The sequence below is a fragment of the Podarcis pityusensis genome, assembly GCF_964106645.2.
Source record: "Podarcis pityusensis genome assembly, chromosome: 8".
Taxonomy (NCBI): Eukaryota; Metazoa; Chordata; class Lepidosauria; order Squamata; family Lacertidae; genus Podarcis; species Podarcis pityusensis.
Window position 1 is genome coordinate 82,507,305 of NC_138033.1, and position 12,406 is coordinate 82,519,710.

The 12,406-nt window shown below is 47.2% G+C and overlaps 1 protein-coding gene and 1 long non-coding RNA gene across 2 annotated transcripts in view; one reads left to right on the forward strand and one right to left on the reverse strand.

Annotated features, from left to right (window-relative positions):
- Nucleotides 1-2,725, reverse strand: part of SH2B3 (SH2B adaptor protein 3) — a 78,595-nt gene extending 75,870 nt beyond the window's left edge. The window contains exon 1 of the mRNA XM_081017345.1: nucleotides 1,499-2,725. Within this exon, the coding sequence (XP_080873471.1) occupies nucleotides 1,499-2,311 (813 nt within the window). The 5' untranslated portion in view covers nucleotides 2,312-2,725. The remainder of the gene's footprint in view (nucleotides 1-1,498) is intronic.
- LOC308483611 overlaps nucleotides 1-6,456 on the forward strand; it is a 57,155-nt gene extending 50,699 nt beyond the window's left edge. The window contains exon 2 of the long non-coding RNA XR_013989732.1: nucleotides 6,059-6,456. This is a non-coding gene — a long non-coding RNA (uncharacterized lncRNA). The remainder of the gene's footprint in view (nucleotides 1-6,058) is intronic.
- The last annotated feature ends 5,950 nt before the right edge of the window (nucleotides 6,457-12,406 follow it).

A 12,406-nucleotide genomic window follows, 5' to 3' on the forward strand; every position in this document is an offset into this window, starting at 1 on the left:
CCCGTTTCCCAGGGTCAGTCCCCAGATTTACAAACCAGTCCCCATACAAAATCCATTGAAGTTGAAAAGTGTCCCCATATTCATTGAAAAAAATCTGGTAAGCTTGCTACAGACCCTCTCCGGTACCAAGATAAACCACCCTTTTGGGTAGTTCCATCTCCCTCAGAATTTCAGGATTGCTGGGTGGCCCAGGGGGAGAGGGCATTCCCTGTGGCAGCCCCTAAAGTGTGGGGCTACCTCCCCACAGAGATGCGCCTGTCTGGCACCTTCATTGTACAGCATTCATTTCGGGGAATGCTGAAGATTCACTTCTCGACCCTGGCTTTTGGCCATCCACCTTATTTCTGGGCTTTTAAGTTCCTTCAAACGGTTATGCCTTGCGACTTGCAGTTATTCTTACAGATCATGGTTTCATAATTATTAAGAGTGAATTTCTGTTTATCATTTGCTGATGTTTTTTGAGAGTTAATTTTATTGTGCACTATTATATTCCAATAGATTATTGACTATTACAGTGGTACCTCAGGTTAAGTACTTAATTCGTTCCGGAGGTCCGTTCTTAACCTGAAACTGTTCTTAACCTGAAGCACCACTTTAGTTAATGGGGCCTCCTGCTGCCGCCACACCGCGGGAGCATGATTTCTGTTCTTATCCTGAAGCAATGTTCTTAACCTGAAGCACTATTTCTGGGTTAGCGGAGTGTGTAACCTGAAGCGTATGTAACCCGAGGTACCACTGTATTCCATTTAATATAAGTTGTCCCACTTTAAAGTTACGTTTTATTACGACTTTTATTCTAAGGTGTGTGTTCTTTGTTGTATATTGCATAGCAATACAGCAATTGTGCATAGCAATACAGAAAGGCGGTATACAAATTAAAAGTGAAATGAAATGTTCTAATTGCTGTAACCACCCCAAAATCTTGGGGTGAATGGGGGGGGGGTGTAAAAAATGCCCGCAAACTAATGATAACAATAATAAACACTGAGGGAGGCAAGATGGCAGATCACAGCCATTTCCCAATGTATTCAGGAGAGCAGGGAAAAGTAGTTGCAAAAATCCTGCACGCTTCACATCTAAACCCAGCTGTCAGAAATCCAACAGGGGCAGCTTTCCCATCAGGACTAATTTCCGTGCTGTCTGCTGGCTAAAACGGCACCTCAGCTCAGCCTGCCCACCCCTTAATATCCTGAGCTAACAGCTCCTCAGTGCTAAGGAATAGGCACTCTGTCCATGCTCAGCAGCACTCTTTTTTGTACTACAGCACAGGGGGAAACCCCATTTGGGGGGGGGGGACGGGCTCGTGTTTTGCCCCCGAGCAACCAACTTTGAACAAAATACACAAAGATGCCCTTTTTATGGGGCGGAGGGATAGTCCTCAAGCAAGTACTGTAAACCCAAAGTCGAAGTATTTCCCGGAGCAGAGGCGCGCTAGATGAGCGCTCTGCTCCGAGGGAAGAAAAAAAGGGGAGCGGCAGAAAGTTGGGGGTCCCCTTACCTGGAGGAGAAGCCGGCGCTCGTCCCGTGGCCCATGGTGCGCCTTGCCCGGCGCCCGTCCGCCCACAGCCCTCGCCGGGGCGGCAGCAGCAGCGAGGAGAGTCCGCCTCGTCGAGAGAGAGAGATCCAAGGCGGCGGCGAAGGGACCGAGCTCGCCTCGCCCCCTCCAGGCGCCCGGGCGGCGGTGGCGACGCCTTTTTCGGGCGGTTATGTAAAAGGCAGCCCGGGTCCGGGAAGGAAGGAGGAGCCGCCCCTCGGGGGCCGCGGGAGAGCCGGGCGGGCCGCGCGCTCTGGCGGCGAAAGGCTCCTCGGGGCGCGTCGTCGGAGGGAGAAGTTGGCGCTCTGGCGCGCTCCGAGAAGCGCCCGGGCGCGCAGGGAAACTTCCTAGCGCCCAGTTTCGGTCCTCGAGAGCGGAAGGCGGCCGGGGTTGTGTAAGCGGGAGGGCCGCCGAGCCGCCGCCGCTCCGCCGCCCCGCATCTTTCCCACCCTCGGAGGCGGCTCTTCGCCTCGCCAGGAAACGGCGCGCAGGGGCGGAGGAGAAAGCGCGGAGAGGCGGCCGAGAGCGCACAGGAGTTGGAGAGGTCGCAGGGCTCCCCATGCGCCCCTGCTCGCCAGCGCCGTAGGGGAAGAGGGCTGCTCTCTGCCTACACAAGGCTCCGGGTTCAAGTGTCTGCCGGCCCGTGTCGGTAATACTAGTCTGGATGGGCTCTGTATGAGGCAGCGCCTTGTTGGAGGAAGGGCGCAGTGGCAGAGCAGCAGCAGAAGGCTCGGGTTCCCTCGTCAGCATCTGAAAACCCGAAGTGCTGCTGCCCATCCGTGTCGGCAATACCAGTCTGGGTGGACCTCGTATAAAGCAGCTTCTTGTTAGGGAAAGGGCCGAGCAGCTGCTTTGCTTGCAGAAACCTGGGATCCAGTCCCCCCAAAGTACTGCTGCCAGCCCGTGACAACAAAACTGCCCTGTATGGGCTCTGTATGAGGCAGCTTGTTGTTAGGGGAAGGGCTGTGTAGCGCAGTGGCAGGGCAGCAGCTTTGCTTGCAGAAGGCTCTGGGTTCAGTCCTTGGCACCTGAAATCCTGGAGAATGCTGCCAGTCAGTGTCAGCAATACTAGTCTGGGCAGACCAGCAGCTTGAAGCAGGATAAGGCAGCTGCTTTTTTTCCATTCAGAATATTTTAACTGAAATTTTAACAGACATAAAAGAGATGTGCAACATACAACGTGAATAAAAACCTTTTGTCACATCAACAAAGGGAAGAGTTATTTGCAAGCACCTTTACTTTTTCTGGCTGGGAGTCCAGGAGAGAGTGAGAGGGTAAAATAAGGAGATAGAGAAGGGAAATTCATCCTTTCCAGAATGAAGCATCACCTCTAGGACAGCGCAAGCTTTGCTGTTTGTTTATAAAGTTGATGAAAAGTTGCCAGATCACTAAAAACTGGCCTTTTTTGGTTGTGCCTCACATCAGCCGAGCCAGCCGTGCCAGTTTTTCGTACAGGGTGGCGTGCCAAACTCTATGAAGCCACTTGTCAGAAGCCACCTAGAGTGGCTGGGGCAACCTAGTCAGATGGGCAGGATAAAAATATTATTATTATTATTATTATTCATTTATTGTTACTTGCGGTATGACAATGTGGTTTGCATCTTTCCAATGATTTGCTAATTCTGATCTATCAGCTGCCTGCAGCAACACTGATTGAGTTTTTGTGTTAACATTTGCCAATAATGTAAGGTCACCAGATTTTTTTCAATGAATCCGGGGACACTTTTCAACTTCAATGGATTTTGTATGGGGACTGATTTGTAAATCCGGGGACTGTCCCTGGGGATGTCTGGCAATCTTACAATAATGCTATCATGGGACCTGAAATCATCACCCATCATCATCATCATCACCTTTAATTTGTATACCGCCTTTCTATCTTACAATACTCAAGGCAGTTTACAAGCTGAAGAAACGAAGAATGTACACCTTATAGCAATCTAATGCAATACCAAAATGTGGTAATAAAACAGCTTTAAAATAAGCAATCTACATCAAATAAAGTAACATTCAACAATCATTAGAATAGTATAGAATAATAATAATAATAATAATAATAATGTTGTTGTTTAGTCGTGTCCAACTCTTTGTGACCCCCTGGACCAGAGCACACCAGGCACTCCTGTCTTCCACTGCATCCCACAGCTTGGTCAAACTCATGCTGGTAGCTTCAAGAACACTGTCCAACCATCTCGTCCTCTGTCGTCCCCTTCTCCTTGTGCCCTCCATCTTTCCCAACATCAGGGTCTTTTCCAGGGAGTCTTCTCTTCTCATGAGGTGGCCTTTTGTATTGGAGCCTCAGCTTCAGGATCTGTCCTTCCAGTGAGCACTCAGGGCTGATTTCCTTCAGAATGGATCGGTTTGATCTTCTTGCAGTCCATGGGACTCTCAAGAGTCTCCTCCAGCACCATAATTCAAAAGCATCCATTCTTCGGCGATCAGCCTTCTTTATGGTCCAGCTCTCACTTCCATACATACTGGGAAAACCATAGCTTTAACTATACAGACCTTTGTTGGCAAGGTGATGTCTCTGCTTTTAGACAATCCTAAGATAGATGGAACAACATCAGCCTAACTCCAGGTAAGGCGGTTTCCTAGGTTCCTAACCAGATGTACCGACCCGCAACTTGGGACAGTCTGAAAAAGGGTTTGGGCAAATTCACGGAAGAAGCCATGGGGTGGGGTGGGGCGGTTGCCTCTGAGGTTGAGGTGCATGAGCAGGGATGGGATTCTGTGCTCAGGCCAATATTTGGAGGTTGCTGATACTGGATGGGGCCTTTGCAAAGTCTGCTCTGAAGTTCTCGTGGAACTACCAGCCCACTGCCAGCCAGAGCCTGGGGCTTGGAAGTCTCTCACACCTGCTAACAGAGATAATAATAATAAACTTTTATTTATATCCTGCCCTCCCCAGCCAAAGTTGGGCTCAGGGCGGCTAATATCAGATATATAACATTAGTATAAAAATCAAACAATAATTAAATTACCTCCTAAAAACAGGTCAAATCAAATTAAAGTCTAATTCAGGGGTCAGCAAAACTTTTCAGCAGGGGGCCGGTCCACTGTCCCTCAGACCTTGTGGGAGGCCGGACTATATTTTTTTTGGGGGGGGGGGATGAATGAATTCCTATGACCCACAAATAACCGAGAGATGCATTTTCAATAAAAGCACACATTCTATTCATGTAAAAACACCAGGCAGGCCCCACAAATAACCCAGATATGCATTTTAAATAAAAGGGCACATTCTACTCATGTAAAAACGTTGATTCCCGGACCATCTGCGGGCCGGATTGAGAAGGCGATTGGGCCGGATCTGGCCCCCGGGCCTTAGTTTGCCTACCCCTGGTCTAATTAGATGTCTTTCCACAGGGTTATGGTTGGGAACAGTAAGTGCTCATCGGCCCAACTGTTTACGCTGATCTTATATGGATGGGCCTGTGAGAATGCTGGGAGGCCTCTTTCATATTAGTTCTTATACAAAAAGAAAAGGGGAGTCAGGCTGAGCCCTGATCAAAGGCCTGGCGGAACAACTCCACCTTGCAGGCCCTGCGGAAAGAGGTCAAATCCTGCAGGGCCCTGATCTCTTGTGGCAGAGCGTTCCACCAAGCCGGGGCCAAGGCTGAAAAGGCCCTGGCCCTGGCCGAGGCCAGCCTAATCTCTCTGAGGCCCGGGATCTCCAAGGTGTTATTATTTGCAGACCGTAAGGTCCTCCGTGGGGCGTACCAGGAGAGGCGGTCCCGTAGGTACGAGGGTCCTAGGCTGTGAAGGGCTTTAAAGGTTAAAACCAGCACCTTGAACCCGATCCTGTACTCCACCGGGAGCCAGTGCAGCTGGAAAAGCACTGTTCGAAAGCAAGAGATGTGCAGGAGAGAAATGGTGTTTACGTGTGTGTGTGCATGACTGGAATTGTAGATAAATGGAATTAGGCAGAGCTTTTTTTCTTTAAAAAGTGTTTAGGGGTACTCTCATTTTGACTAGAGAAATCCACCATTTTATAGTTCAAATCAGGGAAAGTAAATAGACAAAAGTACAAAGATTCCCAAAATATTTAGGGGGTATGCGTACCCCCAGAAAAAAAGAAGTGGAATTAGGATTATTTTCCCTAGCCTGACAAAAACCCGGCGCAATGGCTTATTGTGCAGCCAGCGCCCCCTGCAGGTCAAAAACCCAAAATCTTCCCCATGGAATCAGAATTGTATAATTGCTAGGGGAGGGGACGGTAGCTCTGCTGTGGGACATGGGCCCCTTCTGGGATAGTCTGTCCTCCTTTGGCCCCCACCCTGCATTCAGCTCTCACCTGTGGCTCCTGGAAGCTGTCAGCATGCAACAAACAGTGGCCACACCTGGAGAACGGCTTTGGCAGGCCGGCTAAACCAGGTGAGGGGAGCAACAGATCACCACAGGAAGACCAACCTGGAACCATTTTGATTCCTAAACTGAGCAAATGTTTTCTACAAGGTCAAAATGGAAAAGCCTCCCCATTGTCTTTTCCTTCACAAATCCTCTCTTAAGGGTGCATTTAAGATATGAATAGGGTGTGAGCCTGTGACCTGGCCCAGGAACTAAGTATTTATCACTACAAAAGAATGGCCAGGCTCCCCAGGCAATCCAATCAAGTAACCTGCCAGACAGGAGATAAACAGCAACAGGAGAAAAACAACATGCAAATGTTCTGTTTTAGACAGCTTTTTTTTGTGAAGGTGTGATGTATCTGAGGGGTGGTCTTAGGTTACACCCCTTCTGGGATGTATGCATGATGTTTCTGGGGGTTGTCTTGATCTACAGGGTGGCAATTTCAAAAGTCTTTATAAGCCCTTGCACAGCATTTTTGTGGGTCCTCCTCCTTTCCTGCATGTGAGGGGAGCACCCTGTTGCAACAGATCAATAAAGATCAAGCTTACTGGCTGCTTTGCTTCTCAATATTCTCTGGTTGGCCTCTGTCATTTTCTCCTACCAATAGGGAACCTATGTAAGGACTCTATATGGGCTCTTGGATACCCCATAAGGGAAAAGGGCAATTTTTGTTTACAGCACTGGAGAGGGAAGTGAGGGGCCATGGGGCTCATCAACCTGGGAAGGGAGCCCGTCTAGGAGAAGGAAACTCTGAAAACCTCTGAAATAAATAAATTAAGGTCTTATGTATATAATAAAGGTTCATAAATGTACCAAGCAAACACGTACATAGATATATAGGCCACATGTCTGAAGCTGCACAGGAGAGCAGCTATGGAGCCATTTTGACTCCCAGGCTGACCAGGTATTTTCTCTGCAAGGTCAAATGGAGGGGCCTCCCCATTGTCTTTTCCTTCACAAATCCTGTCTTAAGGGTATGTCTGTGTATGAATAGGGTAAGCCTGTGACCTGGCTCAGGAACTAAGTACTTATCATTACAAAAGACTGGCCAGGCTCCCCAGGGTATCCAATCAAGTAAGCATTAACAGGTAACCTGCCAGACAGGAGGTAAACAACCCACTCAGATGATGAGGTAAACAACCCACTCAGATTTCTGCCTTAGCCCGCCCTTTCTGTGATGTAGGTATGATGTATCTGGGGGGTGGTCTTGGACTCCAAGGTGGGCAATTTAAAATATCTATATAAGGGCGGGCACACCTTGGTTCTGGGTCCTCCTCCTTTCCTGCGTGTGAAGGGAGCACCCTGTTACAACACTTCAATAAAGATCAGGCTTACGAGCTGCTTTGCTTCTCAATATTCTCTGGTTGGCCTCTGTTTCTTTTTTCCTCCGACCGATGGAGAACCTACAAAGGACTCTATGAGGGCTCTTGTGTCCCCCATAAGGGAATAAGGGCAGATTTTCGTTTATTACACCTCTGTTGTCTTGCAGATGTTGTAATCAAAAAGCTGCCCTTTTCCCCCTTATGGGGTATCCAAGAGCCCATATAGAGTCCTTACATAGGTTCCCTGTTGGTAGGAGAAAACACTCAAAATGCATGTGCAAACACTCAAAATGACATCACGTGCATGCGCAGAAGCAGCGCATTCTACTCAGGATGCGAACAGGGCTCCGGAATGGATCCTGTTTGCATCCAGAGATACCACTGTCATCATCATCATCATCAGAGCAAACATCAATTCAGGTTTTTCATTTGCTCCAATTCGGCTTTAAACAGCGGGTTTTTGCAGGGAAAACTGTGGGCTAAAAAAAAGGGGGGTTAGACATGGAGCTTTAAAGTGCAGAGTGTACCTGGAAAGACTGGGAGAAAGTACAAGCCCTTGCTCTCTTTTTCTCGAAACTGAAAAGTCCCAAACAATGCAGCCTGGCTTTCTTTCGCCATGGGGAGTCGCTCCACCCCTTGATCGTTTTGGTTACTCAGCAAGGGACGGTCAGGGGGCCCTTTCCTCCCCCTCAGCCCAGTGGGAAGAGCAGGGGCGAGAGTCTGCAGCAACATTGCAGCCGGCAGGAAGAGCAAACCTCACGCCTTCTCCATGCGTTAGGCACAACCTAAAAATAACCCAAAATTCCAAGGAAAACAGCTGCCATTCCAACTCCTGTGTTTCAAGAACAAGAGGCGACCGTGACCCCCCAGAGAAAGTGGAGCTGTGCAAAAAAGGTTGTTTTCATCCTGTGCTGCTGTTTTTTTGGTTTTTTGGCACTTCGCCTCTCCTTTTTAAATCTCACCCACTCCTCTCTTAAAAAGTGAGAATTTGCAAGGGCAGGTTTACAGTTTGCAGCGTTCGTATGTTGTCTTTAGAGCGAAGCGAGCGTAAAGCATTTGCGTACAAGTAAATACAGTAATAATTTATGCGGGTGGCGCTGTGGGTTAAACCACAGAGCCTAGGGCTTGCCGATCAGAAGGTTGGCGGTTCGAATCCCCGCGACAGGGTGAGCACCCGTTTTTCAGTCCCTGCTCCTGCCCACTTAGCAGTTCGAAAACACATAAAAGTGCAAGTAGATAAATAGGTACCACTCCGGCGGGAAGGTAAACGGCGTTTCCGTGCGCTGCTCTGGTTTGCCAGAAGCAGCTTAGTCATGCTGGCCACATGACCCGGAAGCTGTACGCCGGCTCCCTCGGCCAATAAAGCGAGATGAGCACCGCACCCCCAGAGTTGGCCACGACTGGACCTAACGGTCAGGGGTTCCTTTACCTTTAAATAATAATGACTAAAATAAGAAGTTACGCCAGAAACCCTACCACCCACCAACTACATACAGAGTTTGTAAATAAACAAAGCTCAAGCGCCACCTGGTGGCCGCCACCATGATTGCTCTGAGCCAACAGAAACCATCAGAAAATGTACCACAAATACAGCGGGCCCGTAATTTACGTTCACAACTTTATGCAGGTGGGGAATAAATAAGTAAACAGAGAACGGGGCAAACATTAGAATACAAACGCATTTGCAGAAAAACATATGCAATTCGTTTCAATAATGCACAATTATGCCTTACTTATTGTTTATAGTTTTAGCTTAATCAAATTATAAAAATATTAAAAATAAATCGATCAATGCACAAAGCAATCCGCAACAGCAGCAGTAGAAATACCATGCAGAAAAAGTCAGCCCGGATAGCACAGTTGGTTAAGAGTGTGTTAAGAGTTAAGAGACCAAAAGTTCATCGAAGATTGGGGAAAATTTTCAGATTATTTGAAATGTATATGTGATGAGCAAACAACGCTAGTGGGATTTCAAGAAGCTCTGTGAATGATTGAGGAATATTGTGTTGAAGAAAAATAAGAGGGTGAAGGTATGTAAATTGCAATATAAAAATTAGGAAATGTGTAACTGAAAAATTGAATAATGGATGATTGTTAGAGAGGCTGAAGGAAGTTCAAAAGAGAAAATATGTGATAAATTTAGATTGGATATTATAAATGTATGTTGGAAAATTAATAAAAATTATTTATACAAATTGGAAAAAAAGAGAGAAATATTGTGCAGAAAAAGCACAGTTGGTTAAGAGTGTGGTGCTGACAATGGCAAGGTTGCAGGTTTGATCCCCATCTGGGACAGCTGAATATTCCTGCATTGCAGGGGGCTGGACCAGAGCCTTAGGGTCCCTTCCAACTCTATGATTCTATGAAGTCACATTCATAGATCATCATTGTAGTTCATCAACAGCCTGGGAGCAAAGGGTGTGTTTTTCCCGGAACCAAAACGAGGGGACCTTACTTATATTTAGTGTTGATCCAAAAGTTTATGCAACTGCCACCATATCACTCCTAATACCATTACTAGGGGCTGTGCCCCTGCTCATTTTGCTCACCAACCCCACTGCCATCCCCCCCACATTAACCCCCTTCTCACCTCATGCAACTACTAAGCTTGCTTTTCACCTTTCCAACCCCATTCCTTCACAGAAATCCAGGACTGTGGTGTAGCACTACCAAACATCCAATGGGGGCTGAGCGACGGCAACCTTACATTTTTATGTATATAGGAAGATAGAGATGCAGCCAAGGGCAGTTCAAGACATTTTGCTTCCACATACAGAAGCTAACCTGACAGGACAGCTGAATCTTCAAATCTGATGATGGGATCACATGTTGCACCAAATCCAAAAGCAGCAGACTATCTCAGTGGGGCTGAAGGAGGCAGCTCTGTCTCCAAATAAACTCAGCGTTGCTTCCCACCCATCTGCCATCTGAGGTTGCCATTTTGCCTAATAGTTGGGATGGGCCTGCCGGCAGCTGCAAAGGCTGATCATGTTGGAGCCCACATTTGTTTGCTTTACAAAACAAAACAAAATAAGAAATAAGACGGCAAATAACAAACTAAATATCGATGTATGTAATTTTTATTTCTTAATTATATTTAGTGGTAGTATGGCTGTATTGTTTTTTGTAACATAAAACCGTTCAATAAAAAATATTTTAAAAACAAAACAAAACAAAACAAAACAAAACAAAACCAGTCACCTGCAAAAGCTTTTTCAAAGTTTAAGCCCCCCCCCCCTTTTTTTTACCTCTCTGTTGAAAAAAGGCTCTCAGGAACTCCCTGTTCTCAGGCTAACAATCTAGACATGACACAGGAAGAAAAGGGATTAGGAGGCTGGAGGAAAAATGTAAGCACAAGCACTGATTTTTAGTTACGGATGTTATGTAATGGCCAGCTGGAATGGAAAGAGTTTGAGCCCGAAGTTGCTGCACTTTCAGCAGCACTGACCAAGATAGCCTGCAAATGCTTCTCTCTCTCTCTCTCTGCTTTCTATAGTTATGAAATGTGTCTGTAGATTCCTGCCGGTTGCATGCAAAGGGCTTCAACAGGCTGTGTCCGATTGTGAGTTGTTGGAGGAGCCAGTGGCATCCATCAGTTGTATCTCCCTTAGTAGTGTCGCAGGAAAACCCGCCGCCCCCAATCATTCAGTTTGTACAAACTCGACACCCACCCACACCCACACACAACATACGCTACGCTTCTGTTATAAATTCATAGAAAATCAACCACACATCGGATCTGCACCGTTCCACTTTTATTTTACTCCATGAAGGAAGGACTACAAAATGGGGAAGGTTTGATACAGGGCAGCCATAATCCCTTCAGCATACCAGCACATCCACAGGAGCCCTGCCCAGTTGCTATACCAACCCTGATAGTCCTAGACAGAAGACCACCAAGGTCACAAAGAACTTGCATATAGGAGTGGATTCAGCACGGACTGGAACAAAGGACAATGATCAGCTCTTCCCTCTGGGGGCAGGAAACTGCAAACTCCCCTTTGTCACCTGGAAAATACTCATGGGGAGGGGGAAAGGAGGAACCAGCCAGGTGACAGGACACTCAGGTTACCACCACAACTCCTCCCTCAACCCCTCCTTTTTGTGATGTATCAATGATGTAGTTTTAGGGGTGTAGTTCGGGGGATTAGTAACTAATAAAAGTTGGGGGTCTTCTTTTGTTCTGGGCTTCCATTTTGTTTCACCTGGTGGCAGGTGGGAGTCCTGTCGCGACAGTCTTCAATAAAGACCAAGCCTACTGGCTGCTGGTTTGCTCTGGTATTCCTGGCTGGTGTCCTTGTTTTTTTGTCCAATGGAGCCCTCGGATTTCTCCATTAACAGTAGTCTCTCGGCCTCCACAGATATCTCACCTGACTCGCTGCTAGTGTCAGCCTCTGACACCAGCTCTGTCCTGTCCTCAAGTGAGACCTGCAACGAAATGCTACAATACAACCTCACTCCCTATTGTGAGGCCAGAATACTGCTATGATAATCTGTATGGGGCTCAAACAAGCCAATTCATTCCCTCCACTCGCATTTTCCGATTTCCTTTTCCAAATGGTATTCAATATCCTGTGATTCCTGGTGATTACTGACTCATTTCCCACACGCTGCCCTTTTCCACCTGGCCTGACAAACTACCCTTCTCCTTGCTTCCCCAACAACTTTGTTTATTTTAAAAAAGCATTTCTGCACAGCCGTAGCACAAACTGTTAGGACTGTGTGCAATGCTGAAAGCACAAAACTAAAACAGTACAGTTAATCATTATACTGGCTGGCAACACCTGCAAAGACTGCTGACATTATAAAAAAAAAAAAGGTCTCCCACAGCCTGGAACCAGCAACACAAAATGCCCAACTTCTTGCAGTCCATGGGACTCTCAAGAGTCTCCTCCAGCACCATAATTCAAAAGCATCAATTCTTCGGTGATCAGCCTTCTTTATGGTCCAGCTCTCACTTCCATACATCACAATATATCCTCTCCTGCCTCCCTGAACATTCCCACATGGACAAATTCATGATGAGGCTGTGGAGGACAGCTAGTCCTGATGGCTGTGCTTTGCCTTCATGGCTGAAGACAATAAAGGCTTCTGCATCCTAGTTGCTGGAAGCCGCAGGAGGGAAGAGTGCACCTCTCGCACCCAGGTCCTGCTTGTGGTTTTTTTTTCATGGGCCATCTGGTTGGCCACCGTGGGA